General features: G+C 44.9%; 1 protein-coding gene across 3 annotated transcripts in view; it reads right to left on the bottom strand.

Annotated features, from left to right (window-relative positions):
- The window catches only part of PCSK5 (proprotein convertase subtilisin/kexin type 5), a 507981-nt gene extending 502990 nt beyond the window's left edge, over positions 1-4991 (bottom strand). For all 3 annotated transcript variants that reach the window (XM_055426904.2, XM_088837941.1, XM_088837942.1), the window contains exon 1: positions 4299-4991. In XM_055426904.2, the coding sequence (XP_055282879.2) occupies positions 4299-4490 (192 nt within the window). In that variant the 5' untranslated portion in view covers positions 4491-4991. The remainder of the gene's footprint in view (positions 1-4298) is intronic.
- Positions 4992-13003: the final 8012 nt, after the last annotated feature.

Here is a 13003-nt window from a genome sequence, read left to right as displayed (position 1 = left end):
ATGGTTCTTGTCACCTTTCTCATGCAAACCATATTCAGAATTAAGTGAAATAGGAATTCACATATGATCTCTCAGAATGTACCAAGGCAAGGTGCTTTATAAAATAATCAGTCTTCAGATTATTTTTTGTCCCTTTCTTCCATGTCCAGTGAGCTTATCCTACATTATTTAATGGATTACAGCAAAGATCAACCAGGGAGGGGAGCACTGCCACGGGAAATCAGCCAGAATTGTTTAGAACCCAGTGGAAAACTATTTTAAACTATTTCAAATTGTTAGTTGAAATGGAAAACCCATTTCCCTGTCTATAGAGCTCTGATTTAGCTTTTCTGACTCAGTCATCAAACATCTTTTCCTGATCTTCAGTGTGTTGCATTTTCCATTATGAAAATGTCTTCCTTTTATCATACCTAAATAAAGTCTGAATCTCACTTATTTCAGATCCAGATTCAACAAACCTTCCAAAGCTACTTAAGTATGTGCTGAGCAGTACAGAGCCGACTCCCTCTGTTATCTGATTTGTTCTTTTACAGATGAAGGAATAGGGGCTCCATTAAGTTCACTGACTTTCCTGCTTTCCTAGACCTTGCAAGTGGCATCTGTAGTTTCCAAGTCTCTGCTCTCAATGGGACTGCCAGGTAAAACATTCTCCACAGTATTACTCTCAGCTGGCTTTATCTTTCTGGAATCTTGCTCAAGATAAGTCACAACATTTTTGGGGGGGGGGCGGGGAGGGTAATCTGGTAATCTCAGTTTGGAATCAAGGATTAAAAGGACCTCACAGAAGGATAAATGTAGCTGGTGCACAGAGCAAACAATCTTTATAGAGGACCATCTCTCTGGCTTTGAATACCCAGAAGTTAATTCCTCCAGGTTTGTAGACTGCAGCCAAACAAAGGTTCACAGTTAACATCATGCTGGGTCTTATTCCTTCATGTCTTTTTTATCCTCTCACCACTACACTGCTAGCTAAAAACTAGGCCTCTTTTTCCACCCCCATGTGGGCCAACAGACAGATGCACCTACCCTCAGCCAACCGAGCAGTGCTGCTTATGATAAATACTGAGATGGCCTGGAGTTGGGTCTTGTAGGGGAAGAAATGCAGGAGCTTCTAGAGCTGATGGTAATGCCAAGCCTAATATGATACATACTGACATGAAAACTACTACTAGTTACAACATCATTTTAGAGTTTCGAGGCATAACCATTCACAAAATACAAACATTATGTGAAAACCTACCAAAACAACTGCTATCTCTATAACCAAAGGCAAGAAAAACTTCATTATTGTTCCCTTCCAGAATGTCAAGCATGTTCTTTTTGCCTGTTTGCTTACTTCTCTTGTGTTGCTCTCCACATACTATCTTTCTTGAACACAACAGGCCAGGTTTTCTGTAGTAATCTCCAGGCCAGTAATTTACCTATGGTGGCTTTTAAATGCTAACATGCTACACAAAACATGACACTGAACAGATATTCAAAACCAGATTTTTACTGTGGTACAAAGTCAGTACCTTATTCACCTAAAATATTACACAGAAAGACCTCAAAAATACTGCTGCTACTGCTGTCCAGGGTATTAAATGACTATAGAAGCAATAAAAGGCCTCAGTTCCAATCTGTGACACATTAGGCGGGACCCCAAGCCCAAATGCTTAAAAACAGGGGCACATTCTAGAGACATTTGCAAATTAGCTACTGCCCTCAACTGAACCACAGCTGGCTTACTGATATAAAGAAAGAATAACAAAAGGATGGCCCTTACAGTGCAATGATATTGCATGTGTGAACTCAATTTACCACCTTCAAGACTCAGTCCTTTGATCTACAGAGGAAATGCTTTTCACTGTAAGAATTCTTTTTACACTGGTTAGGGCATCAGTTCAAGGAGTCCTCTGTCACCCGGGTAAGCTCTCAATTTCCTCATTGGCATTGTAAAAACCACAATAAACCACATTTGGTGTTACTTGAATGTAAATTTTCTTAGTATTACCTTTTAAATGAAAATCCATGGGTCTTCACTATAAAGCCCTTTGTAAAAAGTCAGGCAAGGTTGCAGGAGACTGCGATGTTTGCTTATTCAAAAATGAGTTCTGTGACAATTTCTTCTCCCCCATTCTGCCAGGTTCCAAATGCATAAATTCTATTTAATGAGTTTATTTTGATACAGATCTTTCCACTTTCATAATTCCTGAAGCTGCTTAGGTTCAAGAAGTCCAGGTCGGTTGAAATTAAGTATCTGTGTATTAAGCCTGGACATTTGCTTTCCGTCTACTGAGTCACTAAATCAGAATTCAGGGAAATGGGGATTTTACTTTCTTCCGCCTTCCTTTCATCCTCACAGGCAGGCGTAGGCCTTGACCAGACAGTCCTAGGTCTGATTTCACACCCTTGTACTGTCTAGATAGGTGACCTGTCGGTAACTTCTCCAGAATATTGGCTTCCCTGTTGTTGTAAGTGAAGTAATATCCAACAAAAATGGTTGTTCTGTGGATTAAGAAGTAAGTGTATGGTCAAGAACTATTCTTCCAAATATGCCTTTTTTATGGGCGATGCCCAGTGTTAGTTAGCTGAACCTGAAAGATGAATCTGGAAAGATTATTAACATGACTACTTTTATTATTAGCTTTTCCTTTTACATTCCCCAGGTCACATGCAGCACCCCCCAACTTCAAGCTCATGTAAAAAAGATTTGAATAGACTTAATGATTTCTTCCAGAAGAAGAAGATAGAAGAAGCAGGTAGAATCCTAACAAGCTGTTAGAATGAAACTCTCCTGAAAATGACAAGCACTCAAGACAAAAAATCTGGCTGGCTGTGGCTTCCTTTCCAGTGTGCGTTAGACTGGGGGAGGAGAAATACAGACCATGCCCCTTGCCTTGGTCCCAGCCCTCCACTAGACTGGTTTCTCCAGACCATGTCCACTCTCTGGCCCCTCAAACAGCAGCAAGACCCCCCACCTGGCCCCTCCTGCTCCTTCGAAGCCCCAGTGCTCCTGCTAGATGCAGCAAAAGCAGCTCTGCTTGCTCTGGATGCTGCCCCAGGCAGCCCAGAGTACCCATGCTGGAGGACGTGTTCCTGGCCATGGAGTTCCGTAGCATCAGAAACCAACAGTCTGGGCTCTCCTGCTCCAGTGGCCCCAGCCGGCATCTTCCTCTCCCCTCAACCAGGCAGAGCACGCGGGGCGTGTGCAGCCAGAGCAGTCCCAGCAGCGCGTCTGCTGTGAGGGCGCCTCTATCACCCTCGCCTCCCTCCCCCATTAGAGTCTCAGCAGAGTCAGACCAGCGCCACTCCTCGGGCCAGGCCAGGGGAAGCGAGTAGGAGGGGTGTAAGGATGGGGGAGCACTTTCTGCGACCTGCTTCCACTTCCCCTTCCACCCATTTCTTGCAGGAAAGAGAGCGAGGAAGCCAAGCCCGGAGGTACCTCCAAATCTGTAGCGCCTCTAATCATTCCCATAACATCCCTCAATTCCGAGTCCCCAGCCGGGCAACTCCGCCCAAAGCACCTCACGAAAACCCCGCCACCGCCGCCTCCGGGTCCCGCACGTAACTCCCAGAGGGAAGACCCGCTGTTTTCCAAAGCAGAACCAAGTCAGTGGTCTCGGAAGTTTGACACCTCCCACTCCGGCTCTCCATCTGGAAGCCCCCACGCTTATCCAGTTTGAGAGGGGAAGCCAGGAGGTCTCCCCACAAGCCTTCGCTCACGCCGGGTCCGGCCGCCTCCTCTCTCCCCTTTCTCGAGTCTAGCTCCAGCCCTCCACGCCTCTGGCGCCTTCACTGAGTGACCAGAGGTTCTCTCGCTCCTAAAAGAGGAAACTTCTTTTCAGGGCTACATTCAGGTCCGACCAGGAAAGGCTTTCCCTGCCTTGCCTCCCGCCTGATCCCGGCTCTCAGAAACTCACAGGGAGCCGGCACCAGAGGCGTGCTTACCCTCTAATCCCTAAAAGAGTCCACTGCTCCCCGACTTTCCACTGCAAAAGGTCCGGTCGGGTCTGAAACTGCCAGGGGGTTATGCACATTCGCGATCCTTCCAGAGACCCTACCTGTCCCTCCTGATTGGCAAGAAACAAGTAAACAAACACAAATCGTAGCAACTTCGGAGAGCGAGTGTGTGTGTGTGTGAGTGAGAAAGAGGAGAGAGAGCATCTCAGAAGAGTTAGGGCAACAGCTGCAAGAACACATCTGGAAGAGGGGGAGGGGACAGACGAGGAGGGGACAAGCGCGAGGTCGTGGGGGACTCCCCCCATTCCCCCTTCCTCGCAGCTTCAGGGCCGAGAACCCAGCCCGCCAGTGGTTACCTGTCCTATGTTGATGAAGCCGTACTTGCTGGCTATGCGGTTGGCCTCCGGGAAGCCGCCGGCGATTTTGACTGCCCAGTGGTTGGTGTAGACGCGCGTCCGGCACACGGGGAGCAGGCAGCCCCCGAGCAGCGCCAGTACGCAGAGCAGGTCCAGCCGTCCCGGGCAGCAGCAGCGGCTCCCCCAGCCCATGGCCCCGGCGCTTGGCTGCTGCTTCGATCGCTCGCTCGCTTGCTCCGCTCACGAAGCTGAGCGCACAACTAACTTCTTCGGCCTGGGCCGCCCGAGCGCGCAGCCCCCGGCCGCCGCGGCTCGCAGCCCTGGGAGATCGGCGGGAGGCGGCGAGCCCCGGCAGGGAGCTGAGCAGCGAGCCTCGCACCCACTCCTAGACCATCCCTGGGGCTCCGGGGACCTGTGCTCCCAGCTCTACGGCCCGCGGGGCGGTCGGCCGGCGCTCCCCGGCTCCGGCGCAGGAGGCGGCTGAGTGGGGCGGGCGCCCTCCCGCAGTTGGGTCTCGCCGGGCTTGGCTCCCGGACTCGCCGACTCGCCCTCGCTCCTCCCGGGGCCCCCGAGCGCGGCGGAGGTGGCGGTGCAGGCAGCGGCTGGGCGCCCCCTCTGCTGGCCCAGGCTCCGAGCGCTCTCTCCCTCGCTCCCTGCGCTCCCTCCGGCTCCGAGCAGCGCGCTGGGAGTCTAAGTGGCAATGGCAGCAGCGCCTGCTCTGCATAAATGACTCCCCCCGCCCCCCTCCACACCCCTCCTTTCCCACATCCCCCTCCTCCTCTCCCTCCTCCGCCCGCCCGAAAGCGGCCACGGTGAGGCGCCTACCAGGTCCTAGCGCCGCTGGGTTCTTCGGGCTGTAACCTCCAGGGTCCAGAGCAGCAAAAGCGAGTCTTTCCAAAGGGCTGAGAGCTGAGCTCCGGTGTGGGGGTTTTACCCTCTTCTCTCCTCTCCCTTCTGGATTTGTAGTCATATACCATCACTTCCCGAAAGACTAAAGAGATTTACAAGCTGGTTCTGGTCAAGCGCCCCCAAGATTCATTCATCCTAGCTCTGAACCTCCTTAAACAAGTAAGTATTTAAGGAGGTCACTTGCGTGTCAATTGCCGAACAAATAGCCCGAGATTTTCACTTCGTTAATTCTTCATGCTTTTCAACAACTGTTTATTTCACAAAATCTGCTCCCGGGAGAAGCTACCACACAGGACGGTAAGGCTCATCGACTCTTGCAAAAGCCAGTCACTGGCGATTCCAAAGCCGAGTGTGTTGCCTGCTGACTTTCATATCCGTGCTTCCAATACTAGGCAACACCACGGGAGAGTAAAACTCCAGTCGCGGAATTGAGGAAAGATGTTTCTGGACTATTTGGTATGAAAGTGGATGGAGATGTCGGGCCAAGGGAATAACTTCATTCATTCGTTCCACTGAGTCTGATGAGGACTTCTTTTTCTCCACCAAGGGAAAAGTTTTGCAACTTTTCCAAGAACGGCCCTGTAACAGTGCTGAGTTCGATATAAACAGGACCACAGAGGAATTTCGAATGAAATAAATGTGTGGCTGCGCCGCCTTCATTACTGTATCTTGCACTGTGACTGCAGCAGGCAGGAAGAAGCTCGGATTTACCCGCTTCTGCTGAAGAACCTCCCTGCCTTTTCTGGCACTGAACGATTTCTTGTGAAAAGAAAATATACCCCTTATGAAATAATTCAGTTGACCTTTAAAGTATTCACTATACCTCTAACCCGCTACCCCCCGCCCCGCCTCACCCTTGCTCTCTCCTCTTCCCATCCCCCATTGTCTTTCTTACCAGGCTGTGGTTAACTGTATTTGAAGGTAATTAACACATCACACCTTGGGTAATGATTCTTTTATCTGCCTAGGGCTTCACTTTTCTCCCTCCTCCCCTCAGCGGAACCAAAGCTGCAGAATCAAAACATGCAAATTTTATAAAACTCATAGTTAAATTCATAAAATTATCATTTTATGATTTTACACATCGTATAAAGTATGCCACATTACATATTTAATCTTGGAAATAAACCCGCCAAATGACTTTTTTCCCACTCTACTGAAGAAGTGGAAGATCAGAGGAACTAAATCATTTGCAGAAAGGCATGTATTTTAGTTATTTACTTATTTGACTGGTTAGACACATATCTTTTCAACACCTAAAATGTGCCAGGCATTGTGCTGGATACTGGCGAAAGAGGAGGAAGGGGCAACAAGGACTAGTGGATTTCAGACTCTGAATAACTCGAGAGTAAACGTGGTTTGTTGCTGTTGTTCGTAGATGGTAAAGCATAAGTACTATGCTTGGGCTTTAGAGTTTTGTTACAGCCTCCTTACTGGCTAGTCCCTTTGTACATTCCCTCTTCAACCTGGAGCCTAGAAAGTTTACAGTCTGTTAGGTCACTGTTAATTGTCACCCAGACCACCTGTATCTATTCATAAGGACATTGGATTATTCCTCCTCTAGAAAACTGATGGGCTTCACATGGGATGGGAAGACCTCAGTCAAAATCCAATATATGCCAGTCAGCCTTTCTTTCCTTCAGAAAGGAAGGTATTTGCTGTTGGATGGGAAGGAGAGCCTGTCTGGTGATGATCCAGAGGAGGGTGGCCACTGTGGGAACTACTTCAGGACTTGGGTTTGTAGCATGGGCTGTCGGTTTCTCTGGGACTCTGGCGCCATTATTGTTTAGAACAGCAAAGGCAGCCCCCAATCGCTTCTCTTTGTAAGTCATGTTGCCTCTGGGCTTCACTTTCTGAAGATAATGGGGAGCCGCCTCTGCACCAAGCCTCCTGAGGCCTGGAGGTTGTTTCCTAAGAGGGGCAAATTACTCACTGACATTTTTTCCTCCATGTTGCGTTTCTCTTTTTCTTTCCACTTACACCCTTGCCTTCTGTAAGTGTGTCCTGCCTGGCACACACACACAGCATTCACTGCACCAATGAGAGAGAATTGGAAAGTCAGGTAGGAAACGGGTAAACCACTTTTCTGCTTTGTAAACCAATCCCTGGGCCAGCATTTAGCTTACTCAAAGGGTATATTCTTCCATCTGGATGCCTATATACTTAGAAGGGAAAACTCTAGCTCTGTTTTAAAAAAAAAAATGAAGACTTGGAGCCACCATTCATCTGTCAAATCCAGCATATGAATGTAGATTCATTCATCTTGTTGTCCATGGCTTTCATGGTTATGTTCCACTTCAGTTATGTGCGTTTTCTCAGAGAGTAGGATTCTCAAACTGAAATAATACCAAAGAAGCCCCTCTCCTACTGGGGCACAAGCACACACTGCTTCCTGCTTTGGGGTCTACCTTAATGAACTCATTAGCTTCCTTGATTAGAGCCAGTTGGCCAGAATGAAGCTTTCAAATAAGGATCAATAGCTGCAGCAAAAAAAGAAAACCACCTCCTTTGATGACCTTCAGCTCTGCTGGTTATCCAACTCAGCCCTATTTTCAATGCCTCAGTAGCCAAAAGAACAAGGTACTGACGAAATAGTAGTAGTTAGAGTACAACCAGCATGAACACTGGAAAAAAAGCTGAAATCCAAGTCTTCCCCAAACGCTTCCTTTTTGTGTGCTGAGAGTAACACTCACGATCTGACCCTCCTCTCTCCCTCCGTTACATGCCATATGGCAGGAAACCCGGCAGTTTTAAGTTCTACTCTGCCTGATACTTAGCGACATATTACTTGATAATGAGGCCTCACTAGTGTTTGGCCTCTCTGCCAAGGTCCTTCACAGCTCTTAGCAGAAAAATTCAGTGAAATGCGATGAAGAGAAACCCAGGCAGTTTAGTACAAGAAGTGAAAAAGTACTCCATGGGACTCATCTTGAAACTCTACAAATGGGAATTATTCTGAGAGGAGTCTGCCTTCTGAAACTTCTCATTTCTTCCTCTGCTACCTCTTTTGTTGGAAAATGACCTTTAAGATCTCTTCCAACCTGAGATTCTGTGAATCAGTGATAAATTGGTAATGGGCAGTTTGGAGCTGCCAAGAGGGAAAGCTGCCCCTAGAAATTTCACTGTCAAGTAGAGGAGTCAGTAAATTTATGGGGATTCTAATCACTTTTCTAGTCGATCAAATTCAGAATCAGCAGTGAAAATTTGTCAAATTTCATAATGATAATAATAATAAATGGTAGTTATTACTACCATTTATTAAGAACTAGTTATATGCCAGGCACTGAGCCAAATACATTTCAGGCTTTAATCTAATTCACAGAATATCAAAACTGAAAGAGACCTTAGGTATTGTAGACTCTAACTTTTTTATATAATAGAGAAGAAAACTGAGGCCAATACTCTAACCTATGTGGGGAAAGCATCTGAAAAGGAATAGATAATACGAATATGTGTAACTAAATCACTCTGCTGTACACCTGAACTAACACAACGCTGCAAATCAACTGTGTGTGTATGTGTGTTGCTCAGTCATGTCTGACACTTTGCAGTCCCATGGACTGTAGCCTGCCAGGCTGCTCTGTTCGTGGAATTTTCCAGGCAAGAATACTGGAGTGTGTTGCCATTTCCTACTCCAGGGGATCTTGATCTAGGAATCAAACCTGTGTCTCCTGCATTGGCAGGCAGATTCTTTATCACTGCACCACCGGGGAAGCCAGGATAATCAACTCTGCTCTAAAAAAAAAATTTACACTGGCTTTCTTGTTTAAAAAGCTAATTTGGAATACATTAATCCTATCATGGAAAAATAAGTTAAGAAATAGGTGAATAATATAAATAAAGGAAGGGCTACATGGTGCACTATGAACCTAGGATCAACACTAATCTAATTTGCAAATTTGTGTTAATATATTCAATCAGAAGAATGGAAACTTGACTTAACATTTCAGATTCTTTGGATGTTTAACCACCACCATTTAAAAATATGACCTGTGACACATCTGAGCCCAGGAAAAAAGTTAATTCAAGACTTGATATTACTTTTATTGTATAATATTTAAATAGTGGGAATCAGACAGTTGACTTACATCTTGTAGATTTCGGGAAGCTTTAGCTTCTTCTTTGAGCTGCTTGAAGTTGACTTAGATTGACATAACACCTTCATCTGTGGATATTCAAATCCTACACTGACAGGCTAGTTCTCAGAAAGCTTTCCAGTTGGAAGCGAAGTGTAAAGGTTGTGGGTGACCTCCTTCAGGGAAGTGAAGAAGTGACACCAACTATCTGTTTTATCCCTCATCTCTGAGCAGTATATCCATCAGGATAGATATGGTGAATGGATGTGATGTTCTCCTCTCCCTAGCTTAGATTCTAATTTAGAGAAAAACAGGTAGAGAAGTGGGAGAAATCAAAGCAATAAACTTGGGTCTTGGAGCTTCACCCACCAAAAGAAATGAATCCTATGACAATGGCAGCAGCCCTTCCCCAGGAGTCAAGTCTTGCTCTTTTTGTAATGGCATTGGACCCTTTCTTCAAGACATTTTGTAATGCCACTGCACCCTTTCTTCAAGACTCTTAAGCCTCTCAGAGAATCGGGGGTTTAATAACTACTGACTCAAGTTGATCTTGCTTAGAAAGAGCAAGTTGAACTGACACTTGGAATTAAAATATTTTTTGAGTTTAGGCTGTGTAGATCTGATTCAGTAATGCCAAATGATACATTGTAATTCAAAATATATCTGGGAAGACTAACTTGTTTTTCTGAAACAAGATAAATTATGACAAAATGGACTTCCCTGGTGGTGTAGTAGTTAAGAATCTGCCTTGCAATTGCTGCTGCTGCTGCTGCTGCCAAGTCGCTTCAGTCGTGTCCGACTCTGTGCGACCCCATAGATGGCAGCCCACTAGGCTCCCCCGTCCCTGGGATTCTCCAGGCAAGAACACTGGAGTGGGTTGCCATTTCCTTCTCCAATGTGTGAAAGTAAAAAATGAAAGTGAAGTCGCTCAGTCATGTCTGACTCTTAGCGACCCCATGGACTACACTTTACCAGACTCCTCTGTCCATGGGATTTTCCAGGCAACAATACTGGAGTGGGCTGCCATTGCCTTCTCCGGCCTTGCAATTGCAGGAGACACCAATTTGATACCTGGTCTGGGAAGATCCACATGCTGTGGGCAAGCAAGTCTATGGGCTACAACTACTGACCCAGGCACCACAACTTCTGAAGCCCAGCCTATATACCCTAGAGCCTGCATTCCACAAAAGCAGCCACTGCAACAGGAAGCCAGAGAAAGGCCACACATAGCAATGAAGACCCAGCATAGCCAAAAATAGATAAATAAATGAAAAAAATGTAAAATTATGACAAAAATTATTTCACAGATACCTGGTGTGAGTACATCCTTTACGCTTGTTACATTTCACCATTTCCAGAAATGGTGTATCTAGATCACTCAGCACCCACGTGCATGATGTCACTTCATTCTTCTGATTGTATTCTGGGTGTAGTTATTACACAACAATTGTAAAGCTTCTGCTCCCTACCATCCTTCCCTAAACCCACTTCAGACTTTAGGAATGCATGAAAAAAAGGTTCATCTTTTGTTGCACTTTAAACACATGGTAACAGTATTTTTCAGTAAGGTACTCCAGAGCTGAACCTCACTAATAGTTTGCCTGCAAGAAAAAATGTTTAAACATCATGCCAATGAGCAGCTACTATTCTTCACTGTTCTGTATAGAGAATGGCACCAATGTTCTATTTTCAAAAAGGTATCCCATGCTTACAAATAATTCATTGATAAAATTTTGTCTAAAGGCAGTGGAAATACAATTCAACAGGAAGCTTTTTCGGGGCTTTCCAATTTTTAAAAAGTATAATATTTTCCTGGCTTTTTATTTACAAGTTTCCTGTGATGGCGTAAAACCAGAATCAGAATGAAAAAAAGAAAACTGACTATGATTTGAACTCTGGCAGTGCCACCCTTTCAAGTCCTATGACTTAGTTGGCTCCCCTAGAATATCAAGCACTGAGAGTTCCCTAAACCACTGGAGACTCTGAATAAGTCTTCTCTCTTCAATTTTTTCCAAATGCGAACAGGGAAACCAGATTCATAGATGTGCTAAATAAGGCTATAATAAAAATAGGCTTATAAATGCTAAACACTGCCTTCTGTGAGTGAAGATGAGACTAAGTTTTATGAAAATACTGTGCATTGTAATCAGAGTAATGAGGAGGAGGACATCTTTCTCTAGTACTGCTGTTCATTTATCTAAAAAATAATTAGAGCATTGTTTTGCGATCTGGTGGCATAGTGAGCCATGAGAGGTGAATATAGATTAAATCTTGTGCAGAAAAAACACGCAATATAGTTGGTATCATTAATCATTTCTTATTCTAGTCTTTGTTGTACATTTTTTGTGTGTGTCTATACAGATACAAGTTGGCAAACTCATAGGATATTTGCATGTTGACATTTTGGCAGTGAAATGAAAAATGAAAAGAATTTTGCAGAAAATGTCAGCAATGCAAAACTTAGTGACATTCTATAAAACTGGGCTAAGCATTATTAGGGAAAAAAAATCCTAAGGGATGGTGGAAGTTGAGATTTCTAGGCCCAAAGGAGCTGGATGCTAGATGAAAAACTTAACAACTATAAAGCTGATCACCTAAAGGTCAGCAAAATATTCAAGGCCACACCATTGACTAGATGAAAGAATTGGATGCACATGGAATTGATTTTGCATTTAATACCCTGGACATTTTGGAAAACACTTTTTCTGCCCAATTGTGTTGTGTGGAGGTGAGCTCTGGGTTGAGCAGATGGAGTCTCATGATTTGAAAGATGTGAGGCTCCAGAAGTGGTTCATTTATGTGTGGAAACTAATGACTCTGAAACAAATGATCTAATCAATATTCTATTATCCAATAGCCTTTGACTTACATCGGGCCTGGAATGCTGCAATTTCTCCTGTGTTAGTCATGCCTTCTGTATGTTTAATGATAAACTCTCTGCCAAGTGGAATCTCGGTGGGAACAGGCCTTTTCCATTCTACAAATTCAAAGTAAAATTCCCTGCAAACATTTGGATCAAAGTAAAGAGAGGAAACCGAAATCTCTATAGGCAAGGTGAAAGTCAACCCTGCCTCTTGATTGGATAAATAATGACCCCAAGTACTCTTGAGGACTCTTTCTGATAGAGCACCGAGAGAGCATTTCTTTAGACTTTTCAACATAATTTCAGGTTATTACCAGATTTATTCCTCGGAGTGATATGCCAAATAAGTGGAGACTTTGTCATTATTTTAACACTATCACAACCATCAGGGTTACTTTACAGATATGAAAAGAGGGTGCTGAAATGATGTTTTCAGCTGCACACAGCTAGTGAGTGATAGGACTTGGCCTGCAACTCAGGTTTTCTGAATTGTTTGTTGCTAATTCCACCATACTAGAGTTGCAACAAAGTCTCTACAAAGATAAGCCCCCTAAAATACATACTTCCATCCTATTCCTGTGCATTTACCAAGTCACTCACTGTATAAAGTTTTCCTGTTGTTGGTTGAGGAAAGAGACTGGAGCCCTCACAGCTAAGGGCCTTCCTTCAGGGGTTTCCAAGTCGGTCATCAAGTAGCAGCTACCCCTCCCCTCAGCTTTCTTCACCTCAAAGTCCAATCATTTCTCAGCTCTGTCCCCAGATGAATATCCAAATCAACACCCTTTCAAAAGTTTCTAGGAAGAAAGCAGATGTGGGATTCATTGTGTCTCGAGTGCTTTTTCTCCTTTCTGATTGAA

Source organism: Moschus berezovskii, chromosome 7 (assembly GCF_049115385.1).
Source record: "Moschus berezovskii isolate FMDL1 chromosome 7, NW_MosBer_1.0, whole genome shotgun sequence".
Lineage (NCBI taxonomy): Eukaryota > Metazoa > Chordata > Mammalia > Artiodactyla > Moschidae > Moschus > Moschus berezovskii.
This window is presented reverse-complemented; position numbering and strand designations above follow the sequence as displayed.